Source organism: Equus przewalskii, chromosome 3, assembly GCF_037783145.1.
Source record: "Equus przewalskii isolate Varuska chromosome 3, EquPr2, whole genome shotgun sequence".
In the NCBI taxonomy this organism is placed as follows: Eukaryota; Metazoa; Chordata; class Mammalia; order Perissodactyla; family Equidae; genus Equus; species Equus przewalskii.
Genome location: NC_091833.1, coordinates 117,144,169 through 117,167,101, shown reverse-complemented (window position 1 = coordinate 117,167,101; position 22,933 = coordinate 117,144,169). Strand labels below are relative to the sequence as shown.

Below are 22,933 nucleotides of genomic sequence, written 5' to 3'. Positions count from 1 at the left end.
CCCCGCCCCCGCCGCGCCCCGTGCCCTCTTCGGGAAGCGGCGCTGTGATTCCTGAGGCCGCGGCGGCTACGGCAGGCGAGCTGGAGGGCGCGGGGGGTGGGCCGGCGCCACGGCCGGCCATTGGTAGAGGCCGCCGCCTCTGGCTGTCAATCCCGCAGGCCCGGACTGGCCCCGCCCCGCCGGCGGAGCGTCCCGGAACGCAGGACCGCAGGGGCTGCCGGGACGGGCCCAAGATGGCCGAGCACCTGGGTTCCGCTTCTGCCCGCGGCCCGGAGCCTCATTCATTGCCGCGCTGCTGAGCGGCGCCGCGAGCCGGCCCGAGGGCTCCGGGGACTGTCCCCGCGGGGCAGGAGGCCGCCATGGCGACCCTGGAAAAGCTGATGAAGGCCTTCGAGTCCCTCAAGTCCTTCCAGCAGCAGCAGCAGCAGCCGCCGCCGCCACCTCAGCCCCCTCAGCCGCCGCCGCAGGCGCAGCCGCCGCCGCCTCAGCAGCAGCCGCCGCCGCCGCCGCCCCCGCCGCCGCCCGGCCCGGCCGCGGCCGAGGAGCCGCTGCATCGACCGTGAGTGCGGCCCCTGCAGGTCCCCACCCGGCGACGCCGGGTCAGCGGCGGCCCTGCGGACCCGGCCCCGCCGCGACAGGGCCACCCCGAGGCCCCGAGCCCAGGGAGGGCACAGGCGCCCCTCCTGCCGCGAGACCCCGTCCCGCGTCCCTCCTCGGCCCCTCGCGGGTCTCGTCCCTCCGCGCGCGGCACTGCCTCGCCGGCTCTCCCGAAGGCGCCGAGGCGGTCTCGGGCCCCGTCGTCTGCCCTGCCCGGCAGGCCAAGTTGGGGACGGAACTCGCCGCTTTAGGTTTGCAACAAACTGGGACTGTGTTGTGAGCAGAACTTGGAGGAGCCGAGAGCGCGTCCGGGTTGGCTCTCTCCGGCCGCTTCCTCCGTTCCCTTTCTCTTAGTCTGAGAGGGAGGAGGGCTGGGGCGCAGGGCGCTTCGCTAGGAGCCGGGAATTGGAGCTGGGTGATGTGGGGATGGTGCATGACATCATGGCTCTAGGACGTCGGGCTGGGAGGGCGGGGGAGTGCGGATGCGGCCCGATGGAGCTTCTTTTTCCAAGGGGCCCTTTAAACAGCCTGCGACTTGGGGCTGCATTCCCACGTTCGCAAGACGTTTCCTTTACTTCGGGCATCGCAGTGGCAGCGACAGGATTTTAAGCATCAGCTCAAGCTGGTCTGCAGGCACTTGAATGAGTTGTGGTTGCCAAGTGCATAAGTGGTGAGCTACTTAGATGGTTATCATTAACAAGATATTAATTATTATTGACAAGTTATTATTACTATTAACAAGAGAATTAATAAAGTTGACTTAAATATTAGGAAGAGTTGAGTGAAGTTTATTACCTGTTTTCAGTTGGAAATAAAAACGACACATTGCTGAGGGAGAGGTCAATTGCTGGAGGGTGAAGGGTGTGCGTTTCACCAGTAAGGTCTTGTAGCCCAGCTTGCTAGAACGTGAGTGTCTGTGGACCCCAGGGACGTGTGTTTCTTTCATTGCTGACATTTTGGTGTTGTTTGGAAGCTAGGAGTCCCTGTGGCTTGTGCCTAGGAGCATTTTTGAAACAAGAGACCGTGAATAGCACCTTCTAACAGAACCCGAGTACTTTGCCCTGAAGTCCATTGTGCTGAGTGTTCAGCAGAGGTTAGAGGGCTCCGCTGCAGTTCAGGCCTTTCCCTGACCTCGGGGCATTTTATTTCTGATCTGAGGATGTGAAAGATCGCATTTAATGAGACAGTCTTCAAGAAGCAGCCCTTTAAGAAGCTCACTCTATTAAGACTGATGCATTTTTCGTAATGTTTTCTTGTTCTTTATGTTTGTGATATGATCCTTGCTGTGTCCTGAGAATTTAATTAAAAAAATGAGGATTTGGGGACTAATCTTGGCTTATCTGTTAGAGTAAAATTGAGAAATAAATTGTTTTTTCTTGTAAGAGGAAAGCCCTGTTTGGACACTTAGAGAACTTTTAGAGAACTTTTTTTTTTTTTTTTTAACAATTTGACTTATCTCTACAGCGGGTAATTTATAATCATAACCATTCCAGACTTTTATTGTGGTGCCTCTCCGGGAGGTAGACATCATGGAAGTTCACACATTATGTGGATCTTGTGTAAACAACTGGAAGCACTAAGCAGGGCTCTGGGTGGGAGAGGTCTCAACTGCTGTCGCTGGAGGAAGGTTGTCCCTGAGCTAACATCTGTGCCAGTCTTCCTGCACTTTCTATGTAGGATGCTGCCATGTGTGGCCTTGACTAACGGTGTGTAGGTCTGGGTCTGGGATCCAACTGGTGAACCCCGGGCAGCTGAAGCAGAGTGCCAGAACTCAACCACTATGCCACCCGGCTGGCCCCAGATATTCATTAATTTTGAGTAACAAACTCACTGCTTTCGTATTTAGATCTTGGCATTTCTGTTCAGATGCTTCAGCTGAAAAATCTGTTCCCCAAAGTAAAATTGGCCAAAGGCAATTTAGGAAGTATCTGTTCTATTTTTATGTTCTTTGCTCTCTTTTGTGTGAAAGTGTAGTGTCACAGCCTTGTGTGGGCTTCGGTTAAAGTATCTGAGTGCCTGCTCTCAGCTCAGCATATAGGATGCAGGGCTTCTGGTGGGACTGGCGTGCAGGGGAGCGTCCTAACTATAATTATGAGTCAGTTGACATTTGCCTTTGGCACTTTGTCGTTCTTCAGATTCCTGCCTAGTTTTCCCCTGACTTTAGTTATTTGTTCATCAATAAATATTTGCTGAACATCTAATATGTGCCAGGCACTATTCTAATAGGTGCAGGCTCTGCCCTCAGGAAGCTTTCATTTTAGTGAGGGACACAGACAACAAACAAGATAGATACAGTGTGTTAGATGGTGATAAATGAAGGAGGAACAGCAAAGCAGGAAAGGGGGCTAGGGAATGTCAGGGTTGATAAGGTGTTGACATTTTCGATAAGGTGCTTGGGGAAGGTCCATGGAGATGGTGGCTTTGGAGTAAATACCTAAAGACAGTCAAGGATATAGCTATGAGAGTGTATAGAGGAGGGGAATTCCAGGCAAGGGGAATAGGTCCAAGGTCCCCCTGTTTGAGGGATTACAAGGAGGTCAGTTTGGCTGGTTCAATTAGTGAGAGGGATGCTCTAAGTAGGAGGTGAGGTCAGAGGGAGAGGAAGTGCTACACCAGATTAATAGGCCCTTTCTTGCAGGTGGAATAAAGACATTCACATTTATTCTAAGTGAGAGGGTCACTTAGTGAGTAAGGTTACTATGTGAGTAAGTCATTGGAGGGTTTGGTCACAGGAGTGGCAAGATTCGAGTTCCATTTAAAAGTGAACACTAGCTGAGAACAGAGTGAAGGGGAGCATGGGCAGAAGCAGGAAACCAGTTAGGAAGCTGTTGCTGTGAACAGGTGAGAGGTGGTGGATCCAGATGTTGGCAGTAGCAAGGTGAGAAGTGACTGGATTTTGAGGGTAGAACTAACAGGAGTTGTTCATCTCTGCTAAGCCTGACTTAATGTAGCTGTAGTTAGTGTTGTCAGTTAGGATTGTATTCAGCAGCAAATAACAGAAAACCCTGCTGCAGTAGCTCAAACAGATAAGAGTTTATTCTAAGACAAAAATAAGTCTGTTTGAGGAAGTGCAGCAGTAAGATTCGGGACCATTTATACGTAGCTTGTAAGCCCTGGTCCTCATTCTTGGCCATTTTTCAGTTGAGTTATTTGTCTTTTTATTGTTGAATTGTAACAGTTCTTTATATATTCTGGATATTAGATCCTTCTCAGATATGTGATTTGTAAAAACGTTCTCCCTTTCTATGGGTTGTCTCTTCACTTTCTTGACAGTGTCCTTTGAGGCACAAGTTTTTACTTTTGGTGAGGTCCAGTTTTCTATTTTGTCTTTGCTTGCTGTGATTTAGGTGTTATATCTTAAAAAATGTTGCCTAATTCAGGGTCACAGAGGTTTATTACTCCCATGTTTTCTTTTAAGAATTTTAGAGTTTTAGCTCTTACATTTAGGTCTGATCCATCTTGAGTAAATCTTTATATATATATAGTGTAAGGTAAGGGTTCGACTTCATTCTTCTGCGTGTAGATATCCATTTGTCCCAGCATCATTTATTGAAAAGACTGTTCTTTCGCCATTGAATTGTCTTGGCACCCTTGTTGAAAATTAATAGCCTGTAAATGTATGGATTTATTTCTGGACTCTCCATCTTCTTCCATTGATTTATATGTCTGTCCTCTAAGTACGATATAGTCTTGATCAATCTAGTTTTGTATCAGAGTTTCACATCATGAAATGTGAGTCCTCCAACTTTATTCTTTTTTAAGATAGTTTTGGCTATCCTGGAACCCTTCTGTTTCCAGATGAATTGTCAGGTTAGGTTGTCAGTTTCTCCAAAGAAGCCAGCTGGGATTCTGATGGGGATGCACTGACTCTCCAGATCAGTTTGGGGAGTGTTGGCGTCTTAACAATATTAAGTCTTCCAATTCGCGAACATTGGAAACTTTTTATGTAAATGGTCAGATAGTCAATATTTCATGCTGTGTGGGCACACGCCTCTCACAACTACTCAAGTCTGCTTTTGTAGACTAAAAGCAGCCAGAGGCAGTAGGTAAGTGAGCGAGTGTGACTGTGTTCCAAGAAAGTCTTATTCATGACATTGAAATTTGAATTTCATGTAATTTTCACATCATGAAATATTCTTCTTTAATTTTTTTTTTTTTTTGGTCAACCATTTAAAAATGTAAAAACATTTCTTAGCTTGCAGGCTGGCTAAAAATAGGCAGGCTGTAGTTTGCCTACTCATAGATTAAATATGATAGGATCACTTTTGGGAAGCAGTTTTTCTGCTGAGGAAGATTGGCCCTGAGCTAACATCCATGCCCATCTTCCTCTACTTTATATGTGGGACACCTACCACAGCATGGCTTGCCAAGCGGTGCCATGTCCACGCCTGGGATCCAAACCAGCAAAGCCCGGGCCCCTGAAGCGGGACATGTGCACTTAACCGCTGCGCCACTGGGCCGGCCCCTTTTGGTTGCTTTTTATTAATTAGTTTAAAAAATTTTGCAAGTTACACATATATGTTGTAAAAACATCTGCAAACAGCACAGAAGATGAAAAACAAAGCCCTTCTCCCAGTCTCATTCCCTAAAAATAACAATTATTAAGTTGCTTCTTTGATTTTTTTAATGCATATACAAACATTTAAAGGTGTCCTTTTTTTTGTTTGCATGACTGAGATCACGCCGTATTTTTTTCACTTAGCAAGAATAGAGAGATTGTTCACTAGCAGTGCCTGTAATTCTTATTAATTGCTATATAGTAGTGTAGAATTTCTTTTTAAAGAGGACTTTTGGGATTAAACATTGTGCCGGCTTTCAAATGGGCTGCTGACACGTTCTTTCTGCCCTAAGAGGACCCACCCCCATTACCTCCAGTTCCTGCAAGTGAGCCAACCACTTGGTAAACTACCTGGGAATGGATCCACCCTCAAGACCTTTAGTCTTATTCAGACAACAAGAAGGAAAAATAAAGACATAAGATACTATTTGAAGATATAGAAGGGGCTGGGCCTGTAGCGTAGTGTAGTGGTTAAAGTTCCACGCACTCCGCTTCAGCAGCCCGGGTTCACACGTTCGGATCCTGGGTGCTGACCTACTCCACTTGTCAAGCCATGCTTTGGAGGCATCCCACGTACAAAGTGGAGGAGGACTGGCGTAGATGTTAGCTCAGGGCTAATCTTCCTCAAGCCAAAAAAAGAAAAAAATAATAAAGGTATGGATAAAGATAAAGATATTAGACACTATTTAATATCTCATTAAATTGAATCAACTCAGGTGCTAGAATATGTTTTAGAGACGAGAAATGCCATAGATCCTTGCTGCTCAAAGTGTAGTCTCAGGGCCGACAGTTTGGTATCACTTGGGAGCTTGCAAGAAGTACAGAATCTCTGCCTGACCTTAGACCTGCCAAATCAGACTTTGCATTTTAACAAGTTCTGCGAGCAATCTGTGTCCTCATTAAAGCTTGAGACGCTCCACTGTAGACGATCAGGCCTTAGGTTTGTTGTTGTTGGTAACGCTGTCAGCATTTGGGAGGGAAGATTTATGTTGCTTATATATGTCCAGGTGTAGCTGAGGCAGTATAACTTCTCTCCCTAGGGCCATTGAGCATTTGTGTAGCTGCAGAGTAGGTTGTAACACTGACAAGTAAGCTTCAGTGGCATTAAGAGCTCCCAGCTACTGGGAGTGGGGGCTTAAGTGGGGATTGGACTAGATGACCCGGAAAGATTCCTTTCAACCAAGTGCCTATTGTGTGTCGGGCCCTGTCCTGGGCACTGGTGTTAGAGCAGTGAACAAAACAAATGGTGATAAATATTATGGAGAAAAAGCAGAATAAGGAGGAGAGGGGGTGTGCGATTTTGTTTGGAGTATGAAGTGCACTGAGAGGATGATACTGGAGCAGAACGGAGGGAGCAAGCCATATTGATATCTGAAAGAAAAGAGGTCCAGGTAGAGGGGACAGAAAAGCAGCAGTGCTTTCCATATTCGAGGAATAGTAAGGGGGCCAGTGGCTGAAGCAAAACAAAGGTCTGAAATAGGAGATGAGGGGGCTGGCCCCGTGGCCAAGTGGTTAAGCTCTCATGCTCCGCTTCGGCAGCCCAGGGTTCGGATCCTGGGCGTGGACATGGCACTGCTCATCAGGCCATGCTGAGGCAGCGTCGCACATAGCACAACCAGAAGGACCTGCAACTAGAATATACAGCTATGTACTAGAGGGCTTTGAGGAGAAGGAGAAGAAGAAAAAAAAGATTGGCAACAGATGTTAGCTCAGGTGCCAATCTTGAAAAGAAAAGAAGAAATAAGAGATGAGGTTAGAGGGGTTGGAGATCAGAGATGAGGGTCAACCCTGTGGGGCCTGTACCCAGTCTAAGGACCTTGGATTTTACTCTGACCAGATACACACTTGTGTGCTGAAACAAGTGATCTAATTTATGTTTCTGAAAGACCACTTTGACAACGCCAAATGCTGGTGCAGATGAAACTGAGTCACTTGATCATTGCTGGTGGGACTGTGAAATGGTCCAGCTGCTCTGGGAAACAGTTTGGTGGTTGCTTGTAGAACTGAACACACAGTTCCTGTGTGGCCCGGCAGTCACACTCCTGGGCATTTATCCCGGAGAAACGACAACCTGCGTTCACACAGAAACCTGTGCACGAGTGTTCGTAGCAGCTTTACTCATAATAGCCAGAAACTGGAATCAGCTTAGATGTCCTTCAGCAGGTGAAAGGTTAAACTACTCAGCAATAAAAAGGAACAAACTCCTGATACATGCAACAACTTAGATGAATCTTAGGGAAATTGTGCTAGTGAAAACAGCCAATCTCCAAAGGCTACCTATCGTGTGATTCTATTTATGTAATATTTCTGAAATGACAGAGTTCTAGGAATGGAGAATAGAGGAGTGGTTGCCAGGGTTAGGGACAGGGTGGTGGGTGGGATCCCCAGAGGAGGAAGGAGGGGGTGGGAGTGGTTCTGAAAGGGCAAAGAGAGGGATCCTCGTGGTGATCGAAATGTTCTATATCTTGACTTTGGTGTTGGATACACAAGCTTACACATCTGATAAAATTGTTTAGAACTAGATGCACATGCACACACACATACACACACACAAATGAGTAAAAGTAAAACCAGAAATCTAAAATCAGTGGATTGTGTCACTGTCAGTGTTCTGGTTGTGATATTATACTATAGTTTTTCAAAATGTCACTACTGTGGGAAACTGGGTGAAGTGTACACTGGATCTCTATTATTTCTTACAATTGCATGTGAATCTACAATCATCTCAATAAAAACTTCAAATTTAAAAAAAGGTCTGTGCTGGTGGACAGGGAGCATGAATGAAAGAGGGAGACGGCTGGAAAGTATTGAAGTAATCAAAGCTAGAGGTGCTGGCAGCTTGTGCCAAGTGGTCAGAAGTGGTCAGATTCTGGATCTCTTTGGAGGAAGAGCTGACAGGATATGCAGACAGATTTTCAAGAAACTGAGATTATGATTCGCATAGCATGAAATTCACCATTTCAAAGTGTACAATTTAGTGGTTTTTAGTATATCACAAGAGTCTGCCACCATCACCACTATCTAATTTCCAGAACGTTTCATCACCCCAGAAAGAAAGAAACCCCTCCCCATTAGCAATCATTTCCTATTTTCCCTCCCCCAGCCCCTGGCAGCCCCTGTCTCTGTGGATTTGCCCATTCTGGACTTTTCTTATGAATGGAATCATACAAGATGGGGCCTTGTGTTAGACTTTTTTCACTTAGTATAACAGATTGGTTTGTGGATTGCACCTTTTTCTGTTAGTAATTGTGACTGCATTCAGTTAGATCACTAGTGAGAAAGGCTTTATTTTAAAGGCCCTTTTCTATGATACAGACTGTAGTGTGGGGCAATCTTAGGCTTTGGTTCCCCTAATCAGACAGTACTTTTATTTTTAAATTATGTATGAAACATAATTCCACAATGACTCTTTGTGTCCCATTTCTTCTTAAAAAAATTTTTCTGAAAGAGTCCTAATTTTCTAGGAATACTCTCACATTAGTATAGTACTTGGCAAAACTTAAAGAGCAGCTGATGAGGAATCCGAAGACTTGGATCCCTGCCCAGCTGTTTCCAGCCCTGCTCCTGCAGGACATGCAGCCTCTAGCCCTCAGGTCTACTCACTCTGTGGGGTGTGCAGGCACTGACTTGAAATGTGTATGTGAAAGTGCTGTGAGTACGAGTAGCCAGACAGGTGCAAAATGAATGCTTGTTTTCAGTTCCTTGGGTAATATAGGCCTCTCCCTTGCCCATCTTCAACCTGGAATCATATCTTTCATGCATAATCTTAAAGTAGCGTAATTCTAAAAACAAGAGATGAGAGGGCTTGAATTCTTATTTTTAGAATGAGTCCTTTGATCATTGTTTTAACGTGAATGTAGTATGCTGTAAAGTCCTTGATTTTTATATGATTCTCCTTACAAATGTGTGTTTACGTGCAGATTGCTTCATTGCACAACCAGAGGGGGCTGGCTGAGGTTTGTTTTCATTTTGAAGGTGAAATTTAAATGCCTTAAAATGACATTTTAACTTAATGACATTTAAACTTAGAACGACTAAGTTTACCAAAAAATGGTTGAAGAGTCAGGACTGTGCTCACCCTGTTCATCCAGTTCCTGCCCAGCGCGCAAAGCAGTTCCGTTGTCATCTTAATTTCCGTACTTACTTTTCATGTAGAACAAGTCAGTTTGAGTTATCAGTTCATCAATCTAGTTAAATTCCAGGGAAGAATGAGATAGTTGTAATTTTTTAAACTTCCAAGTTTGTTTACTGGACAAAATAAGACAGGAAGGAGGTATTTCAAGCAGGGACCATAGAACGTATAAGACCTGGGTTTGAGGATGCATGCCCAAAACAGGTGAGTTATTTCGAGTGGCCAGAGTTCTCTGAAGGTTCAGAAATACAGACTGAAGATGGAGCTTGGAAAGTAGCCTGAGGTCAAATTGTGATGGACCTTGTTCAACTGGGTTTGGAAGTTTACACCGGCTGGTAGTGGCTTGTTATACTTACTAATTACGTTGCTGCCTTTACGTCTTTCAGTGGGTACACTGGAAGGTTTTTTTCTTTTAATTTTCTGATAGTTTTGGTTAATGTCTTTTGTTGGGGTGTCTGAGGGTAAAGTCTGATCCTCACACTTTAAAACGTGGGTATTTCTTCAGTGTGATAAAAGAGGAGATAATTTTTACAAGATTTTGGTTACACTTGCCCTCATATTTAAGCTGGTATTTTTAGGGTTTGACGTGGTAAAATTGTGTAGTTCTTTAATGATAATATGTCAGTTACACACACGTGTAGCCCTGTTAGACATAACAGTGGGTTTAAGAAAAATGGAGCAAAATCAAAGTATTTGGGTAGCAACCAGGTGGTTTGTTCTTATGCTTCTCGTACAAAATAGGTACTTACTATTGTTTGAATTTTAATACTAGCAACTATTGAAGACATTGACTGTCTACCCACAGAATTTTATAATGCTAAGGCTATCAAGTGTGGAAAAGATTAAAATTTAGATTTTTTTTTATTGAGTTAATGATAGGTTACAATCTTGTGAAATTTCAGTTGTACATTAATGTTTGTCATTTGTGTTGTAGGTGCACCACTTCACCCTTTGTGCCCACCCCCCACCCCACCTTTCCCCTGGTATCCACTAATCTGTTCTCTTAGTCCACATTTTTAAATTCCTCATATGAGTGGAGTCATACGCAGATTATCCTTCTCTCGCTGGCTTATTTCACTCAACATAATTCCCTCAAGGTCCATCCATGTTATTGCAAATGGAATGATTTTGTTCTGTTTTGCAGCTGAGTAGTATTCCATTGTATATATATACCACATCTTCCTTATCCATTCATCTGTTTATGGGCGCTTAGGTTGCTTCCATGTCTTGGCTGTTGTAAATAATGCTGCAGTGAACATTGGGGTACACAGGACTTTTGGGATTGCTGACTTCAAGCTCTTTGGATAAATACCCAGTAGTGGGATGGCTGGATCGTATGGTAGTTCTATTTTTAATTTTTTGAGGAATCTCCATACTGTTTTCCATAGCGGCTGCACCAGTTTGCATTCCCACCAGCAGTGTATGAGGGTTCCTTTTTCTCCACAACCTCTCCAACATTTGTTGCTATTAGTTTTAGATATTTTTGTCATTCTAATGGGTGTAAGGTGATATCTTAGTGTAGTTTTGATGTGCATTTCCCTGATGATCAACGATGATGAGCATCTTTTCATGTGCCTATTGGCCATCCGTATATCTTCTTTGGAGAAATGTCTGTTCATGTCTCCAGCCCATTTTTTGATTGGGTTGTTTGATTTTTTGTTGTTGAGTTGTGAGAGTTCTTTATATATTATGGATATTAAGCCTTTGTCAGATATGTGACTTGCAAATATTTTTTCCCAGTTAGTGGGTTGTTTTTTTGTTTCAATCCTGTTTTCCCTTGCCTTGAAGAAGCTCTTTAGTCTGATGAAGTCCCATTTGTTTATTCTTTCTATTGTTTCCCTTGTCTGAGAAGACGTGGTGTCCGAAAAGATCCTTTTAATACTGATGTCAAAGAGTGTACTGCCTACGTTTTCTTCCAGAAGCGTTATGGTTTCAGGTCTCACCTTTAGGTCTTTGATCCATTTTGAGTTTATTTTGGTGAATGGTGAAAAAGAATGGTCAATTTTCATTCTTTTACATGTGACTTTAAAATTTAGATATATTTTGCCAGATTTGTTTTTTCCTAAAAAGGATTTGGATTGCTGGAAAATGATTGTGGATGAGGTAAGAAGAGAAACTTAAAATATTGCTTTCTTCTTAGCTGACCATGATAGAAAGTATACTATCCTCTTTTTTTTTTTTTGAAGATTTTATTTTTTTTCCCCAAATCCCCCCCCCCGGTGCATAGTTGTATATTCTTCGTTGTGGGTCCTTCTAGTTGTGGTATGTGGGACGCTGCCTCAGCGTGGTTTGATGAGCAGTGCCGTGTCCGTGCCCAGGATTCGAACCAACGAAACACTGGGCCGCCTGCAGCGGAGCGCACGAACTTAACCACTCGGTCACGGTGCCAGCCCCTACTATCCTCTTTTTGATAGTAAAGTCTTGAGAGTAAGACTCGTCGAAGGTGTTGTTAAAAGACCTGTGATTGATTGTCTTGATTACAGCTGGAGGGATTCCACAGGCTAGGCCTGTCGGTCCGCAAAGTGTTTGAGTTCAAGTATGTTGGGATTTCTCCACAATTTTCTTTCTTTCTTTCTTTTTTGGTGAGTAGGATTGGCCCTGAGCTAACATCTGTTGCCAGTCTTCCTCTTTTTGCTTGAGGAAGATTGTCCCTGAGCTAACATCTGTACCAGTTTTCCTTTATTTTGTATGTGGGTTGCCACCACAGCATTGCTTGATGAGTGGTGTAGGCCTGTGCCTGGGATTCAGACCCAAGAACCATGGGCCACTGAAGTGGAGCGTGCAAACCCAACCATGATGCCACTGGGCCAGCCCTCCACAATTTTCTTTTTTAAGCTTTGTTGTTTCTACTTTTCTTTCATCTCTTGGTCCTAGAAACTTAGGTTTAAAGTAATTTTCGTTTATCTTCTGAATCCTATTTATGAGACTGACTCAAGAACTTTTGAGTCAGTTTTAATGTGTATTTGACCTATTCTCCTACAGAAAACATTTATTTATCCTTTCCTTTATTTGCAGTCTATGAAGCACCTGTAAAGTGTAGGTGTTGTGCTGAGTGTTAGTAATAGAGATATGATACGGCCCTTGCTCTTAGTCTGTCTCCCTGGGGAGATCATCGGAGGAACAGCTGTTCCCTAAGTGCGATGGAAGTGCTGCTGGCAGGGCCTTGGGAAGGGGCCCTGGTGACTAAGACAGGCTTTCCCCACCAGGAGCTCAGAGGAGGAGCTAGACTGAAACAGACCACAGAAACATGTATTTTTATTTTGTTGGGTTGAGATCAATATTCTGTCTTTGACAATCCTCGTTTGATAAACTTTTGCTCAAGTTCTGGCATGGGGAACAGCACAAGTAGGTCTTAATAAATCATGTGGCGGGTATTTTTCATTGCTAACTATGTTCTTTTGGTTCATCCCATTTATGAGGAGAGAGACAAAGTTCTTTTTAAAACTCCTGTTTGTATCTGTCACTTCTAAGAGGATAGATAAATGTTCCATCAGGCATGTGAGTAAGTAGTGTGTTGACTCTTTACTCTCTTTGGGTACCCTAGTGGCTCTACTGAGAGAGATGCACAGTGACACCCTACATTGTAATTTTAACCAAAGATGTAGTTGGCGTATTGACCTGCTGCTTTTGTCAGTACACAGAGTTCTCTTGTCAAGTCCAGGGAATACTTTCTGCTTCATAAGTGCTTGTAATGTTGCACCTGGGGGGACCCTGGGACTCGTCTCCCCCACTCTATGACAGCTGAGCCATTCACCACTGTGGTCTTTCTTATTCAGTACAGATGAGGCCCCGGTATTCTCCAGGCTATGCTCTGGGCAGCCATGGCCACTGATCTGAGTTGGCCCATCCAAAGATACCTGGCTACCGCTGCTACTTCAGTGAGCCGTTCAGTTACGGTTGGGAAAGGGCCCACTCAGAGCAAGGGGCTTGCCATGAATCGCACACTCACTACCTCTCAGGCTTGGCAGCGGAGACTCCACAGGATGAAGGTTTTGTTTAGATTCTGACTTTGCTGGAAATCTCTGGTCCTGAGTATTTATTTCTATTCTGACCACCATTAAATTGTGAGGTGCATTTAGTTTAGCATTTGTCAATTTTTTTCTCATTACCACTCCCCTGAAGAATCATTTTAGACCCAGTGTAAGACACTGTCACATTGAGGGGCCGCTCCCTATATAGCTAGGAGACTGGTGTGTGATTTCAGTTCATTTAAGGCCTTGGGAAGGTTTTTCACTTTGGAAGTCAAAGAATAATGGATAGGTGAGTTAGTTTGCCTCCTAAAATGCTTAAAATGATTGGTGTTCTTTAATTTTCTTCATGGCTGTCTTAAACTGGGTAAACTCTAAGCTACTTTAACAGAGACTTTAATATGATACTTGGAAGAAGAGAGCACTTTAATTCTCATAGCACATTCTTTTTAAGACCGAGGTATAATTTACATATAGTAAAATGTACCCTTTTTTTTCTTTTTTGCTAAGGAAGATTTACCCTGAGCTAACATCTGTGCAAGTCTTCCTCTGTTTTGCACATGGGTTGCTGCCACAGTATGGCTGCTGACGGTTAGTGTAGGTCTGCACCTGGGAACCAAACCTGGGCTGCCAAAGTGGAGCACACCAAACTTAACTACTAGGCCACAGGGCTGGCCTCAAAAATGTACCCCTTTTAGTGCATAATTCTCTGAGTTTTGACAAATGGATAGAGGCATGTAACTACTACGACAATCAAGATTTAGAACAGTTCTACAACCCCCTAAAACTTCCCCATGCCCCATGCCTTTTTGCTGTCCAACTCCTCCTCCCTGGCCACTGGAAATTACTGATCACTTTCCATTCCTGTAGTTTTGTCTCTTCCAGAATATTATATAAATGGAATCATCTAATGTGTAGTCTTGAACCTGGTACACTGAGATTCACCCTCGTGTGTATTAGTGGATTGCCCTTTTTTACTGCTAAGCAGTATTCCGTTGTCTGGCTATAGCAGTTTGTTTATCCATTCACCAGGTGAAGGACATTTGGGTTGTTTCAGTCATCATGCTTTTGAAGTGGGTGGCTCATGAGGATGGGAGTAGGGGATCTCTGCTTCTTGTGGTCACTTAGAACTCAGGCTCATTCCATCCTGTGGCTCTGTAGCCTTCTTGTTGTCTTTATCTGTGTCATCAAAAACTGGGTGTTAGACAAGTTTGTTCCAATTGGAGGGAACTAACGGGCGAGATACCCAGGGCAAGCCAGCAAGGTAGACACTCCATATTCCACTTCTGTTCCCATTTCATCTGTGAGAACTAAGTCATGCGTCTATCCCTGGGTGCAGGGAGGCTGGGCGATGGAACTTCTAAGCAGGAGGCATGTGTCCAGGAGGGGAAGAATGTCATTTTTGTGGATGATCAGCAGTCTGCAGTATAACTTGTCAGTGAAAGTCCCATTAAGAGACTGGGCGTTGGGCTCACACTCACCAGCCCACAGAATGATGGACTCTTACTGGGCCGTCATTGGGAAGCCCCTCTCCACTTGCCATGGACTAGGCCTCTCATTCAGGCCCTGCTTCTTTTCTCTGCTTGGGTACCCTGTCTGTTCCTCTTTTCGGCCACTGACTTCTCCCTTTGGAGGTTTTTCCTTGCCAGTTTTCTGCCCTGGCCATGTCTGAGGTCTCTTTTGAGGGTATGTCTTCACTGGATTTGCACAGTTGTGATAGCCTGTTCCTTCAGGTGCACGATTTGGAGCTGGGGTCTGGGGCTGGGGTGGGGTGTTGGGTGGGGTGCATTAGGGATTAAATAGTCACAGGCGTTTGTAGGTTAGATTTTTTTTTTTTAAATTTCTTTGGTAACAGAATTCTCTCAAAAAGTTGGTAGTCTTGTAGTTTAGTTGTTTCTAGTTAGTACCATGTGCTGGTAACAACCACAGTCAAGTTCTTTTTTGGATGTAGTTCTTAAGCCTGCTTTATTTTTTGCCTTCCTCTTTGGATCATCCCTCTCTACCTTATTTCAATGTACCTACCTTGAAGACCTATGAAGCTGTAGGTTTGGATGGGAAGCAAGCATCTTTAATCTGATCTTCCTGATCAGGCTATTTATCTCCTTTTGTTTGGCTGAGAAGTCTTAATAGGAGGCTTTGGAGAAAGGCTTTGAGCAGGAGGCTTTTTTGTAGCTATTTGGGGGTATAGGAGTGATAAGTCGTAGTGTATACCTTATTTTATACCAAATCGACAGCATGAGGTCTGTGTGGTATGCTGACTGCAGTCAATTAACAATGCGATTTTGAGCAGTGGAGGCCGCTTGGTGTGTAGAGTGTATATTACATTATGTATTTCATTGAATTGCGCATCCCTCCATTGTGTGATCTTGGGTGAGTCACTGCAATGTAATTTCTCCTTCTCCCTCAAATGGGAAAAATTAAGTGCATTAGTAGCATCACATATCTTTTCTATGGAGCAGTGTGGTTTAGGAAACCCTGGGTTGAGCTCATCTCCACCTCCCTGACCTGATCCCCTACCCTGCCCCCTAGCATGGAGTATATGGTTTATTCCTAGTAGTCAAGAAGTGCTTGTTGAATGAATGAATGATATGCAGAAATAAATGGGGTGGATAATTCAACACATGTTCACTTCCTTTCCTGCTTTCTTTTTTCTTTTAGAAAGAAAGAACTCTCAGCCACCAAGAAAGACCGTGTGAATCATTGTCTGACAATATGTGAAAACATAGTGGCGCAGTCTCTCAGGTAATTGCACTTTGAACTTTCTAGTGAGAAAAAAGCTTTATTTTCATTCATTTTTTTTCTTTTAAATAGATTTTATTTTTCCTTTTTCTCCCCAAATCCCCCCAGTACATAGTTGTATATTTTAGTTGTGGGTTATTATTTTCGTTCTTAATGGGCTAGAATATTCTTTGTCTTCTCAGTTGTCTTAAAATCTTTAAAGGACTCTTTCCCCATACTTCTAGCTATATATATATCAAGGATACCCAGACACTATAAGGAGTAATGTTTCCTTTCTGTAATCTTACGTGTGACAGTTGTAACCATTATGTTAATTAAACAGTATGTTTATATTTAATTAGCTCTCTTGGTAACAGTAATCATTTAAAAACCATCTTTTGTTTGTTATTTGTACATGATTGCAGTGATTCGAACAGCCTGAGCCTGTCCAGTTATTGTCTCTCATAGTTCCTTTTCTTTGGTTCTGCGCTGCTGTCTGTTTGCCCTGTGGGGCTGCTGCCTGCTCATCTGGGCTCTGTGGTTAGTGGGGTCATGGGCAGTTGACTGTAGGTCTGCTTCCCTTGTTGGTCTTTCTTCTGGGTGAACTAATGGCACCTTCTTTTGTAGCTTCTTTGCTAATTCTCCTCCTCCTCTTAGCTTTTGACCATCTGTCTTTCTGAGCATTGTTCTAGTAGTAGCTGTGGATGTAAATGTGTTAGGCCTGTTTCTGATGGCTGAGTGGGAGACAGATGTACCTGATTTCTGAATTCTGTTACCCAGATGGGCATATATGAAATACTTCTCTCCTTGCTTTTCTTTCCTTTGGAATAAAGAATTCATGTTATTCTTCTGCGGGACAGCTGGAAAGAGCTCTTTGTAATCTGTTTGAAAAAGCCCTGTGAATAATAATCTTGACTTTAGTACTGACAGAAAATTGGTAATTCATTTATTTTTAATTGCACATTGCATTTGTATTTTATACTTTCAAAGTGATTTCACATATTTCGTTTTAATTGAACTCCTTCTGTTGGATGTGAAATATAGTGGATGCTTTCTGTTTTTGTCTAATTTGTAACAATGTGGGAAGAAGGTGAAATAAATGACAATATGTGCTGAAAATGAAAATATACAAATTCTAAGTTAGCGTGCTATTGTAGAAAACAATACTATGGTAAAAGTATGAAAAAAGGTTTGAATTCCATCTCTACTCCTTTAAAGCTGGGTGATTTTAGATAAGTTTAACTTCTTGGAGCCTCTATTGTTGCTTCAGTTACGAAATGAAAACCCCATTTTATGGGGTTCTTGTGGGATCAAGTGATACATGTGAAACACTGTAAAGAACTGCATAGATGTATTCAAGAGCTGCCTGAGAGCAAGAAATACAACCTGTCACGATGTACGTTGTCCTATAAATTATCATTGCTTTTGTGTGAAATGACTTTAAAGGCCCGACAAGCATTTGGTGCCCTGCTGCTGCAGCACAGCTCCGTTCATCTGATCTTCACCATCCAGGTCTCAAGGAATAAGAGTGGAAGAGATCTTGTTTTCCGGATACATAACCTTTCAAAATGCTTTATATTTATTTTGTTTCTTGGTAATTTTCAGTGGAATTGGTGGAATGTTGTGGCTTAGATTCACATATTAGTAAAGTATGTTGAGATATCTTAAGGTTGATTTGTGGTTCAGTTTGCCACCTTAAATCAAAATAGTAGCAGTTAATAGTTTTCACATTAGTACAGTAGTTCCCCCTTATCTGAGGGGAATGTGTTCCAAGACCCCCAGTGGATGCCTGAAACCATGGATAGTACTGAACCCTATAAATACTATGTTTTTTCCCATACTAAGCTCTTATCTCGCACTATGGCCATAACTTTTGCAGTTTGTGGTGCAGCAGCAAAACTAGCATGAATTTCTTCTTCTTCTTCGCAATTTCATGGATAGAAAATTCGTTCCCATCATAGATCTTAGCAACCTCAGCATGCAATTTTTTTCTTGTTTAAGTTGAGAACTTTCACCTTTTCACTTAAAGGAAGCACTTTACGCCTTCTCCTTGGCATATCCAAATTGCTAGCATCACTACTCTATGCTTTGTGGCATTTCTAAGGGTTACTTGAACACAAGCGTTGTGATACCACAATAAGCAAAATGCTACTAAGTGACTAATGGGCAGGTAGGGTATAGAGCATGGATCCACTGGACAAAGGGAAGATTCATGTCCTGGATGGGATGGAGCGGGATGGTGCAAGCTTTCATCACGCTACTCACAATGGCCTGGAATTTAAAACTTATGAATTGTTTATTTCTGGAATTTTCCACTTAATATTTTTGGACCATGACTGACCATGAGTAACTGAAACTGCGGAAAGCGAAGCTGTGGATAAGGGGGGAGCTACTGTGTATCTATTCTGTTTTTATGGAATAATGCTGATAGTCATTATACTTCTTATTCTACCGAGGAGCTTTTTTTTTTTGAGAAAGATTAGCCCTGACCTAACATCTGCTGCCAGTCCTCCTCTTTTTCCTGAGGAAGACTGGCCCTGAGCTAACATCCCTGCTCATCTTCCTCTACTTTACATGTGGGATGCCTGCCACAGCATGGCTTGACAAACTGTGCGTAGGTCTGCATTCGGGATGCAAACTGGCGAACCTCGGGCCGCTGGAGTAGAATGTGCGAACTTATCTGCTGTGCCACCGGGCCAGCCCCTAGAGGAGGATGTTAATAGGATATTTTATGGACCCCAAGAGGTTATTTTTGGTCTCATCAGATCAAAGAACAAGTTTGTTTTAAGATGCTTTCCATACTTTGTAGGAATTTCAGAGGGTAGAGCTGAAGTGGCTATTTTATGTATATATAATGTTTTATGAAATCTTCTTGATGGCTGGTATTTCTTGTGATCTCTCCTTGAATGTAACTAAGTCTTTGGTACATTCTTGTAGCTTCTGTGATTTACTGACCTTATCTCCAGTGGGGTTATTTCAGTGGCAGCTTGTGGAGTTTTTAATGTGAGAAGTCATCTGAAACTTCTGGTACGTTGTGACTATTAGTCTGCTTGAGCTCTTGATTTGGTGGTCTGACCTACTGGTTCCTAAATGTGGATGAGCATCAAAATCATCTGGAAAATTTGTCAAAAATACAGTAATGATGATACCTCATTGCCCTCTTTCTCCAACACTCTTAAACTTTCTGTTCAGGTGGAGTCTAGGGATTTGTTTTTAACTAGTATCCTCTTGGGAATACCTAGGAACCCTCATGTAAGCAAGTGTGCTTGACAAGGTGGTTGAGTAAAAATAAATATATAGAAATCCATAGATTTTCCATATGTTAGCATAAATCAGTTAGAAAATATAATGGTTTGAGATCCAAATCATAGTAGCACCAACGTATAGCATTTCAAGGAATTACAAGAAATATGCACAAACTACATAAAGACCCTATTGATTTTCCTGAAAAGTATAAGTGAGTACTTTCCTTCCCAGATGGGAAGATTTTATCATAAAGTTGAATTTTCTCTAAATTAATCTGTAAATTTCAAATGATCTTGATCAAAATTCTAGTAGGGGTATTTTTGAACTTGTTCAGCTACAAGAATAAATACACAAACTGTTGCAAAGAAAATCTGAAACCATCATTAATTTGGTGAGACCATGTGCACATCACATTAAAATTGCTATTAGACACTGAAGAAGGTATAGAATAGAAAGTTAGGGAAGTGTGTGTGTATCTGCGTGTATGAATTTATGATGAAAGTCGCATTTTGTATTAGTAGGGCAATAGTGGGCTGTTGAACCAACTGACTATTTAGGGGAAATTGTGTACCTCGTTGCAAACAAACACAAGTGTCAGATTAATTACATAAATGTAAAAACTACCAAAAGAACATTTAATCTTAGGCTAAGGAAGACTAACAATATAAAGGAAAAAATTGTTTTGGCTGGAATATAGTTCAGTATGACAAAGACCATCTTAAACGCAAAAGTAAATTCAACTTGGGGAAAGTATTGACAGCATATATATCAGAGGCTTAGTAGCCTGCATAAAGAGCAATTATAGTCATTAAGAAAAAGACTATCAAGCTAATAGAAAAATAGCCAAAGACCGTGAATAGGTAGTTCAGAGAAGAAGAAATATGACTGGGCCAATAAACGTAAATAGCTAACACTTATTTCATGCTTCCTATGGAAAAATGTTCAAATTTACTAGTAATCGGTAGAATGAGACTAAAACAAAATAACATTTTTTACCTGTCAATTGGCAAACAGAAAGTACTCAAGATTTCATCAGAGGTGATACAACTTTCTTAAAAGGCAATTTGGCAAAATATAAAGCTGTAGACTGTCATCTGTGTTTGACTTAGCAGTTTCACTTCAGGCATTTATCCTTAGTCAAGGGTGTGATGATGTTGGTGCAGTGCTGTTTATCCCATTAGAAAATTAGAAATAATCTTAATGACTTACCGATAGGGGAGTTGAAAAGTTTATACATTTATAGAAGGGAATGTTAGTTAATTTTATAAAAGATGACTGGTAGATATTTATATTTGTTATCAGAAAAGATATTAATATGTTAAAAAATTAAGATAAATCAAGAAAGATTGTTTTTTTTAGCTAAGATAAGTAACAGGGACAGGATTTGCCTTCCTGCCTAAAACAATTGATAATGGTTAAAATATATGTAACAATGGTTTCCAAGGCACTGGGCATCAAGGCAAAGAACAATAGCAATCCTGGAAAAATGGAAAACTAATGTGGGAGCCCTATGATTTCCCCAGATTGATACCTGAAGGGAGTTTCTTGGCCATGACATGAGGAGGGGACACCCAGGCAGAGCCCAGTGGTTGTGGAACTGAGAAGACAGAGCTGGTAGTCCCAAGAGACCAAGGTGGCTAGAGCCCATGGGGGCATACCCAAAGAGGAGAGAGCTGCACAGAGCGATCTCTGGAGACCTGCAGAGTGGCTCTCAAGTCTTAACTGAGTATTGATACACACATGCTTGTGAAAAATGACCCTGGAAGAGCTCCTATTCACACCAGCCAGAGTGGAAACCTCATCCTTCGTGGGGCGTTGGTTGTAGGACTCAGAAGGGTTTGCCTTAACAACAGGGCTGACTTAGCCGTAGACTGAGATGTTGTTCTGATCCTGCCTAAGGAAGCTTAAAAGCAAAATCCAAGAGGATCATACTCTTCCAAAGTAACATAATTGCATTCTAGAGTAAAGGTGAAGAATATTTACGGGAATTCGAAAGTATATAGCACCCAGTGAGATAAAAGTTACAAGGTCTGGCATCCATTCAAAAATGATCAGGAATACAAAGAAGCAGAAAGATGTGATTCATAGTGAGAAAAATCAAGTCAAGCGGACCTGGAAATTGCACAGGTGGTAAAAGTGGTTCACAGAAACATTACAACAGTTACTGTAACTGTATTTCATGTGTTCAGGGAGCTAGAGAAAAGGTTAAATATGTTGAGAAAAAGACATAAAAAACACCTAAGTTGAACAAGGGTAAGAGTGACAGTGGGTGTCTCATTGGAAACAGTGTATGCCAGAAGTCAGTGGAACACCATCTATAAAGTTCTGAGAAGGAAAAACCCATAGACTCTATACCTAGTAAAAATCTCTCTCTCAAAAACAAAGGTGAAATAAAGACTTTTTCACACATACAAAGGCTGAAATAATTTATGTCCAGCAGGCAACCACTGTAAGAGACAAGAAGTGTTTCAGGTAGGAGGGAAATGATACCAGATAGAAATCTGGATCTACATGAAGGATTGGAAAGCTATGGAAGTGGTAACTAGAGTGGGTAAATATAAGACTTTCCCCCGTATTTTTAATCTCCTAAAAATTTAATTGATTGTGAGGTTTATAGCATGTAGAAGTAAAATATATGACAATAATAGCTTGAAGGCCCCAAGAGCAGAAATGGAAATACGCTTGTGGTAGGCAGAATAATGCTTCCTCCCCTCAAACATATCAGGTCCTAATCCCCGGAATCCTGTGTAAATGTTACCTTCTAAGGGAAAGCGGTCTTTACAGATGTGAGTAAGTTAAGGATCTTGAGATAGATTATGCTGGGTTGTCCAGGTGGGCCCTAAGTGCAGTCACATGTATCCTTATAAAAAGGAGGCAGAGGGGAATTTTATGCACACACGCACACATACAGGAGGTGATGTGAAGATGAAACAAAGGCAGATTTGAAGATGCTGGCCTTGAAAATTGGAGTGATGCAACCACCAGCCAAGGAATGCTGGCAGCAGCTAGAGCTGGAAGGGTCAAGGAGCCGTTTTCCCTTAGAGTCTCTGGAGGGAGCACAGCACTGCCAATACCTTGATTGTGACTCAGCGATACTGATTTTGTACTTCTGGCCTCCATGACTGAGAGACAATAAATTACTGTGTTTTAAAGCCACCCAGTTTCTAGTAAATTGTTACACAGCCACAGGAAACTAATACAATACACTGTTAGTTTCTTATGCTATATGTGAAGTGGTATAATATCACTATGCAGATTGTGATAAATTAAAGATATATGCTATAAGCAGTGAAGCAACAAGTAAAAGCACAACAGTTATAGTCAGTATACCAAAAAGGAGAGAAAATGGAATCATAAAAATACTCAAGCCAAAAGAAGGTAGAAATAGGGAAAAAGGCTTATAAGAGCATGTGGGACAACTAGGAAAGAAATGGTACACTGGTACATTTAAACCTAGTTATATCAATAATGACATTAATTGTAAAAGATTTTTCAGAGTCGATGAAAAAGCAAGACCCAGTCTAGACTGCCTATGAGAAACCCATTTTAAATATAAAGACACAAATAGGTTAAAAGTAAAAGAGTGGAAAGAAGTTCACCATGCTAACACTAATCAGATGAAAGCTAAATGGGTTATATTAATATCAGACAAAGTGGATTCCTAATCAAAGGCTGTTACCAGGAATAGGATGGTCATTTCATAATGATAAAGGC

At 42.3% G+C, this 22,933-nt stretch overlaps 1 protein-coding gene across 4 annotated transcripts in view; it reads left to right on the top strand.

Moving 5' to 3' along the window:
- Nucleotides 1–191: 191 nt before the first annotated feature.
- Nucleotides 192–22,933, top strand: part of HTT (huntingtin) — a 165,948-nt gene continuing 143,206 nt past the window's right edge. For 3 of the 4 annotated variants that reach the window (XR_011538383.1, XM_070613455.1, XM_008531802.2), the window contains exons 1-2: nt 192–559; nt 15,914–15,997. Coding sequence is in view for 3 of the 4 variants with exons in the window: in XM_070613455.1 (XP_070469556.1) it covers nt 360–559; nt 15,914–15,997 (284 nt within the window). In the remaining variant the exon portion in view is untranslated. The remainder of the gene's footprint in view (nt 560–15,913; nt 15,998–22,933) is intronic. The other variant, XM_070613454.1, reaches the window with a different exon arrangement.